At 46.9% G+C, this 19,151-nt stretch overlaps 1 protein-coding gene across 1 annotated transcript in view; it reads right to left on the bottom strand.

Moving 5' to 3' along the window:
- Positions 1-19,151, bottom strand: part of LOC144825058 (nicotinamide N-methyltransferase-like) — a 249,833-nt gene that overhangs the window by 63,023 nt on the left and 167,659 nt on the right. Inside the window, exon 2 of the mRNA XM_078683969.1 lies at positions 689-896. Within this exon, the coding sequence (XP_078540095.1) occupies positions 689-896 (208 nt within the window). The remainder of the gene's footprint in view (positions 1-688; positions 897-19,151) is intronic.

Below are 19,151 nucleotides of genomic sequence, written 5' to 3'. Positions count from 1 at the left end.
GGCGTGTAGAAGGTCAGGCGGTCGTTGAGGTACTTGGGGCCCAGGTCGTGGAGGGCCTTGTGTGCGTGGGTGAGGAGTCTGAACGTGATCCTCTTGCTGACAGAGAGCCAGTGCAGGTCTCTCAGGTGGCCGGAGATGTGGCTGTGTCGGGGGATGTCCAGGATGAGTCGGGCGCAGGCGTTCTGGATGCGTTGGAGTCTTTTTTGCAGTTTGGCTGTGGTGCCGGCGTAGAGGGTGTTCCCGTAGTCCAGCCGGCTGGTGACGAGTGCCTGGGTGACCGTCTTCCTGGTTTCAGTGGGGATCCATCGGAAGATCTTTCTGAGCATGCGCAGGGTGTTGAAGCATGATGACGATGCCTCAAGAAATAAAACACTTTGGTAAGTGAGTGTACTGAAATATATTCTCTGTAATTAAGAAAAGCGGAGTAGGGTTCTATGGTGAGCAAGATAGAAAAGAAGAGAAAAGACAAAAATCCTCTTACCAGCAGTTTATCCAATATTTCGCACTTTAAAGAAAATTCATCAGCGGCAATTTGGGTCGAAATCTTTAAAAAACGTAAGAAGATTATGTGTCATTGGTTTAGCTTACAGTTTTGGAGGTGTTCTCCACATTGTGAGAATTATTGAAGTGGATTTAAAAAGAATCATTTTTAAGGAATAATCACCAAAATATGTTTTTTTATATTCACCTGTCTCCTTCCAGCTCACAAACCATGCTTATAACTGGGGTCCAATCAAGAGCGCCCGGCTCATTTCTCAGCCAACTCTCATATGCTTGGCGGTTCGTGTCAGTCCAGTCACTTGCAATGATTTCCTTAAAGCACTCACACGCTGATATAATGGTATGGATGGAGGGTCCGGAGCCAATGTCAATAAGGAGATCACCTTTCACTTCACCTGGAATATAATAGGCAAGAATAGTACTGGGAGTCAGTTACAGTTTTTGACAAACAAGTTCTTATGAAAGGATGATTTCTGCTTTAAGTAACTGAATAGCAAAAACTAAATACAGATAGCTACCTTATCTATTTCTTATATAATAACTTGAGGGTGAAGGTATATGGGAGGGAGAGCTGTGACAACAGGATGGTTAAACTGTCGAAAGGAGATTTGTATTTTTTTTACTCCATATCTCAATCTAAATCCTTCTCAAACTCGCGCTTCCATTTTCTCACCAGGGGCCATATTATCAAGCCTGGGCGATACAATTATCGCCACTTTATTGGCAGGAAACTGCCGCTAAAGTGGCGATAATGGGCTTGATAATATGCTCTATGGAATTCCAATCGAAGCTCATGTTAGATGTGAAGGACATCTAACATGAGCTTCGATTGGACTACCATGGAGCCTATTATCAACTCATTATCGCCACTTTAGCAGCAGTTTCCTGCCGATAAAGCTTGATAATATGCCCCTGCGTTCTATACCCTCTCTCTTGTTCCTTAACTTGAATCTTGTTCCTACTCGTATATTCGTCTCCATCCCGTGCTTCCTTCTTCTATATCAAGTCTTCCCATCTCCTTAGTCCTTTGTCCCTAACAATCTCTCTCACTCCACAGCTAGGCTCACGTACCCACCTCTCTGACTAAAAGTCTTTCTTTGCACCTGTGCACTATTTCTTACTCAAGCACACTCCCCCCACCTCTCCATCTTTTGGGGATGGGGCCATGTGTTGTTTTCAAGTGTTGATAGAATGAGCGCCTTTGCTTTGCAGGGGTGGGGGCTGATGCAGACTCACACTACAGCAAAAATAGAAGGGGGGGATCTATGGCTCGCCTGCAGCTAGTCCAAAGATGTTTAAGACCAGATAACAGCAATGCCTAAAACAAAAATCTGGAATCACTTGATTTGCAGCTCTAAATGATGTAAATTACTGTTATCACCAAGGCCCAGTTAAATGGTCCCCTAGTATTTGAGTTCATAAGGATGAAATGCAGAGGGCGCCATACCTGAATCTTAATTTAGGACTTGTATATAACTTGCAGTTCTTTATTATTTAGTAATGTTGCGGTTTTATAGAGCACGAGCAATGTCCTGTAAGTGTCAGAAGTGAACACTTTACATAAGAACCATCACATACTTCAAGCGAGCGGTTTATGTAAGAAAGGTTTAAATATGAAAGTTATCAATATTTTCAATTTCATATTCTCTAAGAGCAATTTAGATAACATTAGCTTACATTATGTTTGCACAAAAAAAACTTAAAGTTGCACTTACGATCAATGAAACAATGTCCTGATCTAGCATGGCTTTATCGAATTTCTGCTGTTCTTTGAAAGCATCATTCCTCCCAACGATCTTGCAAGGTTTGAGGAAAATAGGGTAAAGTGCAATGGGTGCATTCAGCATACAGTCTAGACTGAGATTTACTAGTGAATGGGCAACAGACTTATCGAAAAAAAAGCACCTCACATCAATACAGTCGGCATGTTGTAATCCAGGTTCGTGCACACTTCTCAGCACCTGTTGCCCTTTGGTGCCACTGTTCACAGATTTCAAGACTATAAATTACAAAGAGTAGTGCACGTGAACAGAAAGCCTTTCAGTCCCTTTATAGTTTCTTTTAGTTCTTTATTATCCATTCAGGTTATGCATTTTTTAAAGAAGTAGCCAACACGTTTCGTTCCATTTGGCAAACTGCCAGGAGAACTTCTTCAGGGCTTTAGGAATAAGTCTAACTTTTAACTACAGTAGTTGCTTTCAATCCTTTATGAAAGATAGAATAGCTGTCATTGTAGCACAAGTGTGAGGTAAGAGAATCAAAGTCAAATAATAAAGTCCGTTCAGCAAACCATTAAGGTGGTCTGACCCGCTCCCCCACCACATCGCCAACAAAGCCGTCAGCATCATCGCACCCCACCTGCGTAACATCATCAACCTCTCCTTCGTGACCGCTACCTTCCCGAGGGGCTGGAAACACGCCGAGATCAACGCCCTCCTGAATAAACCCAAGGCTGACCCGAGCGACCTCAAGAACTTCCGGCCCATCTCCCTGCTTCCGTTCCCTGCAAAAGTCATTGAAAAGATCGTCAACACCCAGCTCACCCGCTACCTAGAAGACAACAGCATCCTGGACCCCTCCCAGTCAGGCTTCCGCAGCAACCACAGCACCGAGACCGCCCTCATCGCTGCCACAGATGACATCAGAATCCTACTCGACAGCGGCGAGACAGCGTCCCTCATCCTCCTGGACCTCTCTGCCGCTTTCGACACCGTCTTCTACCACACACTGCGCACACGCCTTCACGATGCAGGGATCCGAGACAAGGCCCTGGACTCGACCACCTCCTTCCTCAGCGACAGAACCCAGAGAGTCCGCCTCCCCCGTTCCACTCCGGATCCACCACTACCATCTGCGGCATCCCCCAGGGATCCTCACTCAGCCCTGTTCAACGTCTACGTGGCCCCCCTCGCTTGCATCACCAGACTACACAACCTCAACATAATCTCCTACGCCGACGACACCCAGCTGATCCTCTCCCTCACCAAAGACCCCCTCACCGCCAAATCCAACCTACAAACAGAGCATGAAGGCCGTCGCCGAATGGATGGAGGCAAGCCGACTCAAACTGAACATGGACAAGACGGAGGTCCTCGTCCTCGGGCCCAATCACTCAGCGTGGGATGACTCCTGGTGGCCAGCATCACTGGGAACCCCGCCAGCACCAACCAACCACGCACGCAACCTAGAGGTCAATCCTCGACTCCAAACTCAGCATGACCAACCAAGTCGACGCAGTCTTCTCCTCCTGCTTCCACACTCTCCGCATGCTCCGCAAGATCTACAGATGGATCCCGATGGACACACGGAAAACCGTCACCCACGCCCTCGTCAGCAGCTGACTCGACTATGGAAACGCCCTCTACGCCGGAGCCCGTCCAAACTCATCAACAGACTCCAAAGAATCCAGAACATCTCTGCACGCCTGATCCTCAACGTCCCACGCTGAGACCACATCACCCCGCACCTGAAAGACCTGCACTGGCTCCCCGTCGACAAAAGAATCATATTCAAACTCATGATCCACGCACACAAGGCACTCCACAACACCGGCCCAGACTCTTCTTTTACGTACCCAACAGGAAACTCCGCTCCGCCGACCTGTCCCTGGCCGCCGTCCCGCGCATCCACAGAACCACTTCCGGGGGCAGATCCTTCTCCCACTGTGCCGCCAAGTCCTGGAACGCCCTCCCCCTCCTCCTATGACAGACCGCAGACCTCCCGGCATTCAGAAGACTGCTCAAGACCTGGCTCTTCGACCACTAGCTGCAGCTCCCCCCCCAGCGCCTTGAGACCCTAGCGGGTAAGCAGTGCGCTTTACAAATTCCCTGATTGATTGATTGATTGATTGACTGTGAGAACTGAAAATATGTAAACAGGATGGTACCCCTAGTCCGTATTAGAACACGTCCGATGTACGCCACCTTAATAAGCGTTATCTGGAACAACACTGAGCGATGTCCAACAACAAATGCTCCTCTGAGCCAGAGGGCGCGTTTGCAGAGTGCTGCAGGGAGGGGAACGGGCCTCCGGCGTGATGATGGCTTTTTTTCCCCTTTTTTTCAGAAGGGGGCTTTGTAGGCACCCTTCTTTTCCCATTTTTTGGGCCCTCGTGACCCCATCCCCAGGGCCTGACACCTATTTTTAAATAAGATAAAAAAATAAATGGGAAGGGGGCTTCGTGACCCCTTCCCAAGGCTAATTTTGGCCCAGGAGACCCCATCCCCCAGGTCATGACCACATATTTTTTTTTAAACTATTTTTGAGGAGGGGGTGTGTGGCCCCCCTCCAGAGGCCTCTATTAGCCCTGGGGACCCCATCCCCGGGGCTGTGACTTGTTTTTTTAAAACTATTTTTTTAATTTTATTGGGGAGGGGTGTTGCATGGCCACCCTCCCAGGCCACTTCTTACACCGGGGACCCATCCCATGGGGCCTGGCCATTCCTTTGGGGACCGTGGGAGGAGCCCCAAAGCCCCACGGTCCCACCGGCTCCCCACCTCCTGCAGGAGCAGGCATTGCTTTCAATAAGGGGAGTTGCTGACATGCAGTTCCCCTTGTGGAAAAGCAATCCTGTTTTGCTTGCTTGAAGCCAGAGCAGGTTTTCCCCGCTCTCACTTCAATTAAGCAAATCAGAGTTTGCTATGGCAGGGCGGGAGCCGCACGGCTCCTGCCCTGTAATAGCAAACAGCAGTGCTCCGGGTGTGGCCACCCCAAGACACTGCAGGAGCTGGCCCTGGGGGTGGCAGTCCCCAGTGCCATCAAGGGCTCCAGGAGGGGGCTGCGCGGCCCCCTCTCAACATTTGCAAAGCCCCGGTGATGTGGTGGTCCCCAGGACTTGGGGGGCCCGCTAGGCTCCCTACCCTTATTTAATGAAGCCCCGGGGAAGTGGCGGTCCTTGGGGCTGCGGGGGGCTGCATGCCCCCACACATAATCAACATTATGGAGGTGGTGCTCCCCGGGGCTGCAGGCCCCCCGCTATTATTTATTGAAAATGCCCCCGGTACCTGGCCCACCTGCAGGCCTTGTTAAAATGAAGCGCGGGCTTTTATAATTTCGACGGGATTCGCGACCCCAACGCAAATTCTGCCGACATCATGAAAAAAATGCTTTTTTTGCCCCTGGGTGTCCTTGTGGGACCCCCTTAGCAGGCCTAGGGGGGTCAGGGTGTTTCTACCCTGCCCGCTTTTCTTGTTTTTTATATTTAGAAAACAAATGGGGGTGCACGACTTCAACAAAGTCCAGTAGACCGAAGATGTTTGAAAAATAGTTACTTCTTTATTAGATCATAATTTGTCCAAAATATAAAATCAGTTGAGAAAGAGTAACAGCCAACGCGTTTCGCTCCCAAGATGAGAGCTTCCTCAGGGCCAGTAGCAGTATGGATGATATTATCCAAAGACGTGGACTTGCGTTAAAGAACCCGGGTTAATATCCTCCCGGTGCTGGTCCAATGGTGGAGTGAAACTGATATGAGCATGAAGTTTGTGTGAAACGCTTATTTTCAATCACAGAGATGTCCATCCCTCCGAACCTGTATCGTCAGAGTCGCGTGGCGTGTCCTTGCCAAAAGGTCCCGTCGGTGTTTTTTATATTTATTTTATTTGCAGCCAATCAGAGTGAAGATCATGCCCAGGAGGCTTGCAAACCCTCCTCGGTGCTCAGATATCAAAACTTATTTTTTCTAATTTCTCAGGAACTACTGAACAGATTTACACCATTTAAAAAAAGGGCTATTTCTGAACCAAATTTGGTGTAATTCCATTCAGCAGTTAGGACTGTAGCTTTGTCTACAGTTTCCTATGGAAATTAACATGGGGAAAACTTGTTTCGGGACCCCCCTTTTTTCTCAGCCCTCGCTTGATGAATCACCCTGAAACTTTCAAGACAGAAGTGACCGGAGCGGGCAACTGTTTTTGAATATTTCATGAAGATTCATCAACCGGCGTCAAAGTTATAAGGAATAGAAAAAATGCTTTTCCTATAGAAATTAGGTCCTAACTATAACTACCTACTGGCGACCGCCAGTAATATATATAAATATATATATATATAAATATGTATATCCAAAAAAGCACCCCTCCAATGAAGAAAGGTGAGAGGTCACACGGGGGAACCTGTTGGAGGCTTTATTTAGAACAATGCGGCATGATGCATTTCGGCGCAACAAGCGCCTTCCTCAGATGCCCGTTAAAACACAGTCTCCTAGGTCCCACACCTTTGAATACCTCCTGATGCGCTCCCATTGGTCGGGGAGCAACTCCCCTTGGTCCCATGTCAGCACACCTTCTGCAGCGCGATGAAAAAACTGCAGGTCCCAGAGTTCTCTTTACCGGTACCGGTTTTGCTGGGAGGGGGGGAATAAACGACCAAAATAGCCTGAATTACAGGGGTGAAAGGTGCAGAATTCCAGTTGTTACATCCGTGTTTAATAGCATGTCCTCAGGCCTCCTGGGTCCCCACAATCATTCTAGCCCCTCAAACAAACATCAGGCGGGCCTTGCGACGGGATGCAATGATTTCCACCGCTTCGTACAGTCACGAACTGCTCACAGCAGAAGCCCTGTCCCTCTTCTGTCCTTCGAGGCTGGCCAGAGCAACCAAATCCTTGGTGAAGTGAAAACAGAACAGCCTGAGCTGGACCAGCAACACTCTGGCCTCTTTGCAGAACGAGGGCCTCCCAAGCACGCCACTGGCAGCATGCAAACATCCAAAAAATCACCCCCCCAATGAAGAAAGATGAGAGGCCACACGGGGGAAACCTGTCGGAGGCTTTATTTAGAACAATGCTGCATGATGCATTTTGGCGCAACAAGCGCCTTCCTCAGATACCCGTTAAAACACAGTCTCTTAGGTCCCAAACCTTTGAATACCTCCTGATGCGCTCCCATTGGTCGGGAGCACCTCCCCTTGGCCTCATGTCAGCACACCCTCTGCAGCGCGATGAAAAAACTACAGGTCCCAGAGTTCTCTTTACCGGGACTGGTTTGCTGGGGGGAAAAATAAACAACCAAAATAGTCTGAATTACTGGGGTGAAAGGTGCAGAATTCCAGTTGTTACCCACGTGTTTAATAGCATGTCCTCAGGCCTCCTGTATATATATTACAGATAAACCCCTAACGGAGATTGAGACTTAAGTATTGAGCTTGGGATTGACATTTTGCCCTAGTAATAACCTGGAATATACGCAAACTAGAATCGACCTTTTCAATTTCGTACGAAAGTGAAAACTACACAAGTATTTTAAGCTGAGATCTAACATCAATGATTCTAGAACAGTAGCATTGAGGATAACCGCTACAGATGTGCTAACTGGAAAGGATTTGCCAGCCATTGAACTTTTGGAGTATCTTCAACTAGAAATTGAAGACAGTCCAGCCAATAATGACAACATGGCAGGAAGAGCCACGAAAATAGGTATTGAACAAAAAATAGAAGAAAGTCTGTTCAAACCCAAATTTCTTTTTAACCAACAAATGCCACTTGATGTGATAGATGTCTTCTCGGAAGCCATGGTTAATGACCTGTTAAAATTTAGATTGAAAAATACAAAAGAGTCAGTGAAGAGTAATATAACAATGATGGAAAAAACAGCACTACAGAATTTGATGCAGTATGTGTCAATAATAATAAAACCTTCTGATAAAAGTGGGAACGTAGTTCTTTAAACAAAGGAACAGTATTGCAAAGAAGCCTTGCGCCAATTGTCGGATGAAAAATATTACCAAAGAACGAGTGATATTTACCAAAGAAGTATAAAATGTATGACAAACTAATTAGAAAATGGTACGACAAATCCATGTTGGGGACTGAAGAAAATCTGTTCCTTCGCAGCACCAATCCGGTGGTCCCTACCTTTTACCACATTCAAAAATTACATAAAGACAGCACGCACCAACCGGGCAAGCCGATTGTGTCCTCTCTGAACAGTTTAACCGAGCACTTATCTATGTTTATTGATCATTTTCTATTTTCTTTTGTGGTACAATTGGGATGAAACATAAAAGACACTAAAGACTTTCCGAACCAAATCACGAACATAACATGGGGCCCCTCTTACCAACTGATGGTGCTGGATATCACCAGCCTTTATACTTGTATAGATCATAAGGACGGTTTAAGGGCTGTGTACTTTTACCTGGACAAACGGCAGTTACGTTATTCAGAACACAATCAAATGCTGATGGAGATTGTGTAGTTCTGTCTAAGAACAATATCTTTTTGTTTGAGGACAAATACTATAGACGGACATCTGGTATGGCGATGGGCACCTGCTTTGCCCCCAGCTACGCAAACTTGTTCATTGGCTGGTGGGAGGAGCAGGTGCCCAAAACCTATGAAGGTGGGAAGATCAGTGGCAGAGTGGTTGAGTGCTATCAATATATTGATGACCTATTCATTGTGTGGCAGAGGACTATTGATTCAGCTCATGGGTATGTCAATATCCTCAACATGAATGAATTAAACTTGCACTTCTCTGGGACAGTGAGCCCGGTGGCAGTGGACCACCTGGACCTGAGGGTGTTTGTAGAAGATGGCAGTACACATACAGCCTTATATCGTAAGTCCACAGCAGGCAATTCAACACTGTTCACAACCAGCAACCACCCACCTAACCTCATTCATAGCATCCCGTATGGTGAGCTTCTCAGACTAAAGTGAAATAGTACTCGAGAGAAGGACATTGAGGTGGCTGCCACAGAGTGTATAGCCAGGTTTACTTTGAGGGGATATGAGCCAGCAGCATTGAAAGACACATTGCAGAGAGTGTTAAGGATTCCAAGAGAAAAACTGTTGATTGATGAGAATAAACAGATGGAGAAAGAAAATAAGGGCAAATTATAAGGGCAAATGCAGGATGGTTACCCCTTATTCAGCAGAAGCCAATCATTTGAAACATATGCTCAAAAAGAATTGGCATATTTTGAAAACGGATAGTATTATCCGTGATGATATTCCAGCTTATCCCCTAGTCACTTTTAAGAAAGCCAGGTCCCTACGGGACATGCTGGTTAGAAGTCATTTGGATAAAGTACCAAAGAAAGTAAGTACTTTGAAAGAAATGAAGGGATTTTTCGTTGTAGTAGGTGTAAACCCTGCGCTAATAGCAGAAGGGTCCTGTCATATAAGATACTGGACACAGGGAAAATCAAGGAAATAACCAGGTTCATAACCTGCAGTACATCAAATGCGGTATACTGCCTGGTGTGCCCTTGCGAGCTACCTATATAGGCAGCACTATCCATCAATTAAAGATCAGAATATTGGAACATCTGAGAGCCATAGACAAGACAGAAGCTGTATATCCTGTGGCACGTCACTTTGTTGAGAAACATCTAAGTGATAGGAATCAACAGAAATATTACGGTTTAGATTATGTTCCAATTAATGTCCGAGGAGGCAACAGGCTTCGTAAATTGCATAGACTATAATCACGTTACATCATAGACTTGCTCACGAAATTTCCTAGAGGCCTAAACAGTGGGGAAAAATTAGCTGTACATCTAGGCTCTTAAACTGAAATTGAGATGTTAAGGTAATGGCTGATACACAGCGTGATGAGTAGAAGCTCTCTAATTTTGAATCTAAACTGAATTTAAATGTGTTTCCTGAACCTGTGGAAAATACTGTATGACAAAATACTGTATGTTAAAATATTTTATGATATTAAAATGAAATGAAAAGTATCAATAGGAGGCATGGAAGGAAGGGACCTCTGCCGATCCAAGGGAAGATTAACTAATAAGCCATGGTGTGCAGTGCATTACAAGCCGATATACGGCTGAATAAGCTGTTGGTGAATATTGACAATTTGAGATTTAAACTAGTTATTAAGTGCATTGCTTATAACCATGGCAATTATGAATGATATCATGAATGAAGTGAATGTTTCTATATGAAATATGTGTTTATATGAAACTTTAAAACAGCGCTCACGTTAGTACGAGAGTGCTTGTCCCTTCTTTATTGTGAAATGCCTTTAAAACGTGTCATCAACACCGAAAAAAGCAGTTTGCCAAAACGCATTTGTTGCTGTTGGTTGCTGTGGAATAAAGTTTTCAAGCGCCCCCGTGATTGCTGAGTTTCTTTTGTACCGAAGAAGAAACAGAGCAAGATAATATTGCGAAGTCCACATCCGGCACCCACCTGAAAGTGCTTCGTATGAGGTGGAGCTATAGCGTGAAAATATATATATTCACTGAAAAAACCATAGGTTTCAGGCCTGATATAGTTAGGAATTAGCATTTTAAAAACCTTAGAAAGTCACTGAAAAACCATAGCGCGTTTTAAAATGGAGAATTAATTCCTCTTCAATCCTGAGGTCCCCTCGGGGCCTACTACCCCAGCAGGTACCCCCAGTATGCACCAGGGAGCTGAGTTACAGAGAGGTGTTCAGAGGTCACACCCCTTTTTACACCTCTCTATTGCAGCTCCGTGGCGCTTACTGGAGGTACCTGGTGGGCTAGTTGGCCCCCAGGGCACCTTAGGATTGAAAAGGAATTAATTCCCCAACTTAAAACGCGCCACAGGGCGTGTTTGCACATATATCACCCCAGGCCCCGCCCCCTACCTTCACCACTCTGCAAACGCGCCCCGTGGTGTGTTTTAAGTTGGTGAATTAGGTCCCCTTGAATCCTGAGGTCCCCTAGGGGCCAACTAGCCCACCAGGTACCTCCAGTAAACACCATGGAGCTGCGTTACATAGAGGTGTAACAAGGGGCGTGGCCTCAGAACACCAGTCTGCAACACAGCCCCCTGGCGCATACTGGAGATTCTTGATGGCCTAGTTGGCCCCCAGGGACCACCATTATTCAAGTGGAATTTCTTCCCCCTCTGCAAACGCACCAGGGGCCCCTTTGCGGGGTGGTGCAATGAGGGGGCAAGGCCTCCTGCCATGATTTCGTTTAAAAAAAAATAAGAAGTGGGCTGTGTAGCCTCCTTCTTTTTTACATTTTTTGGCCATGGGGACCCCATCCCCCAGTGCCTGTCCCCAATTCTTTTTTACATTGAAAAAATTGGGAAGGGGGCCCCCCCTCCTGTGGTCACTTATGGCCCCGGGGCCAGGTGCATTCAGCATACAGTCTAGACTGAGATTTACTAGTGAATGGGCAACAGACTTATCGAAAACAAGCACCTCACATCAATACAGTCGGCATGTTGTAATCCAGGTTCGTGCACACTTCTCAGCACCCGTTGCCCTTTGGTGCCACTGTTCACAGATTTCAAGACTATAAATTACAAAGAGCAGTGCACGTGAACAGAAAGCCTTTCAGTCCCTTTATAGTTTATTTTAGTTCTTTATTATCAATTCAGGTTATGCATTTTTTAAAGAAGTAGCCAACGCGTTTCGTTCCATTTGGCAAACTGCCAGGAGAACTTCTTCAGGGCTTTAGGAATAAGTCTAACTTTTAACTGCAGTAGTTGCTTTCAATCCTTTATGAGAGATAGAATAGCTGTCATTGTAGCACAAGTGTGAGGTAAGAGCATCAAAGTCAAATAATAAAGTCCGTTCAGCAAACCATTAAGGTGGTCTGACCTGCTCCCCCACCACATCGCCAACAAAGCCGTCAGCATCATCGCACCCCACCTGCGTAACATCATCAACCTCTCCTTCGAGACCGCTACCTTCCCGAAGAGCTGGAAACACGCCGAGATCAACGCCCTCCTGAAGAAACCCAAGGCTGACCCGAGCGACCTCAAGAACTTCCAGCCCATCTCCCTGCTTTCGTTCCCTGCAAAAGTCATGGAAAAGATCGTCAACACCCAGCTCACCCGCTACCTAGAAGACAACAGAATCCTGGACCCCTCCCAGTCAGGCTTCCGCAGCAACCACAGCACCGAGACCGCCCTCATCGCTGCCACAGATGACATCAGAATCCTACTCGACAGCGGCGAGACAGCGGCCCTCATCCTCCTGGACCTCTCTGCCGCTTTCGACACCGTCTGCCACCACACACTGCGCACACGCCTTCACGATGCAGGGATCCGAGACAAGGCCCTGGACTTGACCACCTCCTTCCTCAGCGACAGAACCCAGAGAGTCCGCCTCCCCCCGTTCTACTCCGGATCCACCACTACCATCTGCGGCGTCCCCCAGGGATCCTCACTCAGCCCTGTTCAACGTCTACGTGGCCCCCCTCGCTCGCATCGCCAGACTACACAACCTCAACATAATCTCCTACGCCGATGACACCCAGCTGATCCTCTCCCTCACCAAAGACCCCCTCACCGCCAAATCCAACCTACAACCAGAGCATGAAGGCCGTCGCCGAATGGATGGAGGCAAGCCGACTCAAACTGAACATGGACAAGAAGGAGGTCCTCATCCTCGGGCCAAATCCCTCAGCGTGGGATGACTCCTGGTGGCCAGCATCACTGGGAACCCCGCCAGCACCAACCAACCACGCACGCAACCTAGAGGTCAATCCTCGACTCCAAACTCAGCATGACCAACCAAGTCAACGCAGTCTCCTCCTCCTGCTTCCACACTCTCCGCATGCTCCGCAAGATCTACAGATGGATCCCGATGGACACACGGAAAACCGTCACCCACGCCCTCGTCAGCAGCTGACTCGACTATGGAAACGCCCTCTACGCCGGAGCCCATCCAAACTCATCAACAGACTCCAAAGAATCCAGAACGCCTCTGCACGCCTGATCCTCAACATCCCACGCTGAGACCACATCACCCCGCACCTGAAAGACCTGCACTGGCTCCCCGTCGACAAAAGAATCACATTCAAACTCATGATCCACGCACACAAGGCACTCCACAACACCGGTCCAGACTCTTCTTCTACGTACCCAACAGGAAACTCCGCTCCGCCGACCTGTCCCCGGCCGCCGTCCCGCGCATCCACAGAACCACTTCCGGGGGCAGATCCTTCTCCCAGCCTGCCGCCAAGTCCTGGAACGCCCTCCCCCTCCTCCTACGACAGACCGCAGACCTCCCGGCATTCAGAAGACTGCTCAAGACCTGGCTCTTCGACCACTAGCTGCAGCTCCCCCCCAGCGCCTTGAGACCCTAGCGGGTAAGCAGTGCGCTTTACAAATTCCCTGATTGATTGATTGATTGATTGGTTGACTGTGAGTACTGAAAATATGTAAACGGGATGGTACCCCTAGTCCGTATTAGAACATGTCCGATGTACGCCACCTTAATAAGCGTTATCTGGAACAACACTGAGCGATGTCCAACAACAAATGCTCCTCTGAGCCTCCGGCGTGATGATGGCTTTTTTTCCCCTTCTTTTCAGAAGGGGGCTTTGTAGGCACCCTTCTTTTCCCATTTATTTGGCCCTCGTGACCCCATCCCCAGGGCCTGACACCTATTTTTAAATAAGATAAAAAAATAAATGGGAAGGGGGCTTCGTGACCCCTTCCAAAGGCTAATTTTGGCCCAGGGGACCCCATCCCCCAGGTCATGGCCACATATATTTTTTTTAATTATTTTTGAGGAGGGGGTGTGTGGCCCCCCTCCAGAGGCCTCTATTAGCTGTGGGGACCCCATCCCCGGGGCTGTGCCTTGTTTTTTAAAAACTTTTTTTAAAATGTTATTGGGGAGGGTGTTGCATGGCCACCCTCCCAGGCCACTTCTTACACTGGGGACCCATCCCACGGGGCCTGGCCATTCCTTTGGGGACCGTGGGGGGAGCCCCAATGCCCCACGGTCCCACCGGTTCCCCACCTCCTGCAGGAGCAGGCTTTGCTTTCCATAAGGGGAGTTGCTGACATGCAGTTCCCCTTGTGGAAAAGCAATCCTGTTTTGCTTGCTTGAAGCCAGAGCAGGTTTTCCCCGCTCTCACTTCAATTAAGCAAATCAGAGTTTTCTATGGCAGGGCGGGAGCCGCACGGCTCCTGCCCTGTAATAGCAAACAGCAGTGCTCCGGGTTTGGCCACCCCAGGACAGTGCAGGAGCTGGCCCTGGGGGTGGTGGTCCCCAGTGCCATCAAGGGCTCCAGGAGGGGGCTGCGCGGCCCCCTCTCAACATTTGCAAAGCCCCGGTGATGTGGTGGTCCCCGGGGCTTGGGGGGCCCGCGAGGCTCCCTACCCTTATTTAATGAAGCCCTGGGGAAGTGGCGGTCCTTGGGGCTGCGGGGGGCTGCATGCCCCCACACATAATCAACATTATGGAGGTGGTGCTCCCCGGGGCTGCAGGCCCCCCGCTATTATTTATTGACAATGCCCCCGGTACCTGGCCCACCTGCAGGCCTTGTTAAAATGAAGCGCGGGCTTTTATAATTTCGACGGGATTCGCGACCCCAACGCAAATTCTGCCGGCATCATGAAAAAAATGCTTTTTTTGCCCCTGGGTGTCCTTGTGGGACCACCTTAGTAGGCCTTGGGGGGTCAGGGTGTTTCTACCCTGCCCGCTTTTCTTGTTTTTTATATTTAGAAAACAAATGGGGGTGCACGACTTCAACAAAGTCCAGTAGACCGAAGATGTTTGAAAAATAGTTACTTCTTTATTAGATCATAATTTTTCCAAAATATAAAATCAATTGAGGAAGAGTAACAGCCAACGTGTTTCGCTCCCAAGATGAGAGCTTCCTCAGGGCCAGTAGCAGTATGGATGATATTATCCAAAGACGTGCACTTGCGTTAAAGGACCCGGGTTAATATCCTCCCGGTGCTGGTCCAAAGGTGGAGTGAAACTGATATGAGCATGAAGTTTGTGTGAACCGAGTATTTTAAATCACAGAGATGTCCATCCCTCCGAACCTGTATCGTCAGAGTCGCGTGGCGTGTCCTTGCCAAAAGGTCCCGTCTGTGTTTTTTATATTTATTTTATTTGCAGCCAATCAGAGTGAAGATCATGCCCAGGAGGCTCGCAAACCCTCCTCGATGCTCAGATATCAAAACTTATTTTTTCTAATTTCTCAGGAACTACTGAACAGATTTACACCATTTAAAAAAAGGGCTATTTCTGAACCAAATTTGGTGTAATTCCGTTCAGCAGTTAGGACTGTAGCGTTGTCTACAGTTTCCTATGGAAATTAACATGGGGAAAACTTGATTTGGGACCCCCCTTTTTTCTCAGCACTCGCTTGACGAATCACCCTGAAACTTTCAAGACAGAAGTGACCGGAGCGGGCAACTGTTTTTGAATATTTCATGAAGATTCATCAACCGGCGCCAAAGTTATAAGGAAAAGAAAAAACGCTTTTCCTATAGAAATTAGGTCCTAACTATAACTACCTACTGGCGACCGCCAGTAATATATATAAATATATATATATATAAATATGTATATCCAAAAAAGCACCCCTCCAATGAAGAAAGGTGAGAGGTCACACGGGGGAACCTGTTAGAGGCTTTATTTAGAACAATGCGGCATGATGCATTTCGGCGCAACAAGCGCCTTCCTCAGATGCCCGTTAAAACACAGTCTCCTAGGTCCCAAACCTTTGAATACCTCCTGATGCGCTCCCATTGGTCGGGGAGCACCTCCCCTTGGTCACATGTCAGCACACCTTCTGCAGCGCGATGAAAAAACTACAGGTCCCAGAGTTCTCTTTACCGGAACCGGTTTTGCTGGGGGGGGAAATAAACTCCAAAATAGTCTGAATTACAGGGGTGAAAGGTGCAGAATTCCAGTTGTTACATCCGTGTTTAATAGCATGTCCTCAGGCCTCCTGGGTCCCCACAATCATTCTAGCCCCTCAAACAAACATCAGACGGGCCTTGCGACGGGATGCAATGATTTCCACCGCTTCGTACAGTCACAAACTGCTCACAGCAGAAGCCCTGTCCCTCTTCTGTCCTCCGAGGCTGGCCAGAGCAACCAAATCCTTGGTGAAGTGAAAACAGAACAGCCTAAGCTGGACCAGCAACACTCTGGCCTCTTTGCAGAACGAGGGCCTCCCAAGCACGCCACTGGCAGCATGCAAACATCCAAAAAAGCACCCCTCCAATGAAGAAAGGTGAGAGGCCACACGGGGGAAACCTGTCGGAGGCTTTATTTAGAACAATGCTGCATGATGCATTTCGGCGCAACAAGCACCTTCCTCAGATGCCCGTTAAAACACAGTCGCTTAGGTCCCACACCTTTGAATACCTCCTGATGCGCTCCCATTGGTCGGGAGCACCTCCCCTTGGCCTCATGTCAGCACACCCTCTGCAGCGCAATGAAAAAACTACAGGTCCCAGAGTTCTCTTTACCGGGACTGGTTTGCTGGGGGGAAAAATAAACAACCAAAATAGTCTGAATTACAGGGGTGAAAGGTGCAGAATTCCAGTTGTTACCCACGTTTTTAATAGCATGTCCTCAGGCCTCCTGTATATATATTACAGATAAACCCCTAACGGAGATTGAGACTTAAGTATTGAGCTTGGGATTGACATGTTGCCCTAGTAATAACCTGGAATATACGCAAACTAGAATCGACCTTTTTAATTTCGTACGAAAGTTAAAACTACACAAGTAATTTAAGCTGAGATCTAACATCAAGGATTCTAGAACAGTAGCATTGAGGATAACAGCTACAGATGTGCTAACTGGAAAGGATTTGCCAGCCATTGAACTTTTTGAGTATCTTCAACTAGAAATTGAAGACAATCCAGCCAATAATGATAACATGGCAGAAAGAGCCACGAAAATAGGTATTGAACAAGAAATAGAAGAAAGTCTGTTCAAACCCAAATTTCTTTTTAACCAACAAATGCCACTTGATGCGATAGATGTCTTCTCGGAAGCCATGGTTAATGACCTGTTAAAATTTAGACTGAAAAATACAAAAGAGTCAGTGAAGAGTAATATAACAATGATGGAAAAAACAGCACCACAGAACTTGATGCAGTATGTGTCAATAATAATAAAACCTTCGGATAAAAGTGGGAACGTAGTTCTTTAAACAAAGGAACAGTATTGCAAAGAAGCCTTGCGCCAATTGTCGGATGAAAAATATCACCAAAGAACGAGTGATATTTACCAAAGAAGTATAAAATGTATGACGAACTAATTAGAAAATGGAACGACAAATCCATGTTGGGGACTGAAGAAAATCTGTTCCTTCGCAGCACCAATCCGGTGGTCCCTACCTTTTACCACATTCAAAAATTACATAAAGACAGCACGCACCAATCGGGCAAGCCGATTGTGTCCTTTCTGAACAGTTTAACCGAGCACTTATCAATGTTTATTGATCATTTTCTATTTTCTTTTGTGGTACAATTGGGATGATACATAAAAGACACTACAGACTTTCCGAACAAAATCACAAACATAACATGGGGCCCTTCTTACCAACTGATGATGGTGCTGGATATCACCAGCCTTTATACTTGTATAGATCATAAGGACGGTTTAAGGGCTGTGTACTTTTACCTGGACAAACGGCAGTTACGTTATTCAGAACACAATCAAATTCTGTTGGAGATTGTGTAGTTATGTCTAAGAACAATATCTTTTTGTTTGAGGACAAATACTATAGACGGACATCTGGTATGGCGATGGGCACCTGCTTTGCCCCCAGCTACGCAAACTTGTTCATTGGCTGGTGGGAGGAGCAGGTGACCAAAACCTACGAAGGTGGGAAGATCAGTGGCAGAGTGGTTGAGTGGTATCAATATATTGATGACCTATTCATTGTGTGGCAGAGGACTATTGATTCAGCTCATGGGTATGTCAATATCCTCAACATGAATGAATTAAACTTGCACTTCTCTGGGACAGTGAGCCCGGTGGCAGTGGACCACCTGGACCTGAGGGTGTTTGTAGAAGATGGCAGTACACATACAGCCTTATATCGTAAGTCCACAGCAGGCAATTCAACACTGTTCGCAACCAGCAACCACCCACCTAACCTCATTCATAGCATCCCGTATGGTGAGCTTCTCAGACTAAAGTGAAATAGTACTCGAGAGAAGGACATTGAGGTGGCTGCCACAGAGTGTATAGCCAGGTTTACTTTGAGGGGATATGAGCCAGCAGCATTGAAAGACACATTGCAGAGAGTGTTAAGGATTCCAAGAGAAAAACTGTTGATTGATGAGAATAAACAGATGGAGAAAGAAAATAAGGGCAAATTATAAGGGCAAATGCAGGATGGTTACCCCTTATTCAGCAGAAGCCAATCATTTGAAACATATGCTCAAAAAGAATTGGCATATTTTGAAAACGGATAGTATTATCCGTGATGATATTCCAGCTTATCCCCTAGTCACTTTTAAGAAAGCCAGGTCCCTACGGGACATGCTGGTTAGAAGTCATTTGGATAAAGTACCAAAGAAAGTAAGTACTTTGAAAGAAATGAAGGGATTTTTCGTTGTAGTAGGTGTAAACCCTGCGCTAATAGCAGAAGGGTCCTGTCATATAAGATACTGGACACAGGGAAAATCAAGGAAATAACCAGGTTCATAACCTGCAGTACATCAAATGCGGTATACTGCCTGGTGTGCCCTTGCGAGCTACCTATATAGGCAGCACTATCCATCAATTAAAGATCAGAATATTGGAACATCTGAGAGCCATAGACAAGACAGAAGCTGTATATCCTGTGGCACGTCACTTTGTTGAGAAACATCTAAGTGATAGGAATCAACAGCAATATTACGGTTTAGATTATGTTCCAATTAATGTCCGAGGAGGCAACAGTCTTCGTAAATTGCATAGAGTATAATCACGTTACATCATAGACTTGCTCACGAAAT

This window comes from Lissotriton helveticus, chromosome 3_1 (assembly GCF_964261635.1).
Source record: "Lissotriton helveticus chromosome 3_1, aLisHel1.1, whole genome shotgun sequence".
NCBI classification, from domain to species: Eukaryota; Metazoa; Chordata; class Amphibia; order Caudata; family Salamandridae; genus Lissotriton; species Lissotriton helveticus.
This window is presented reverse-complemented; position numbering and strand designations above follow the sequence as displayed.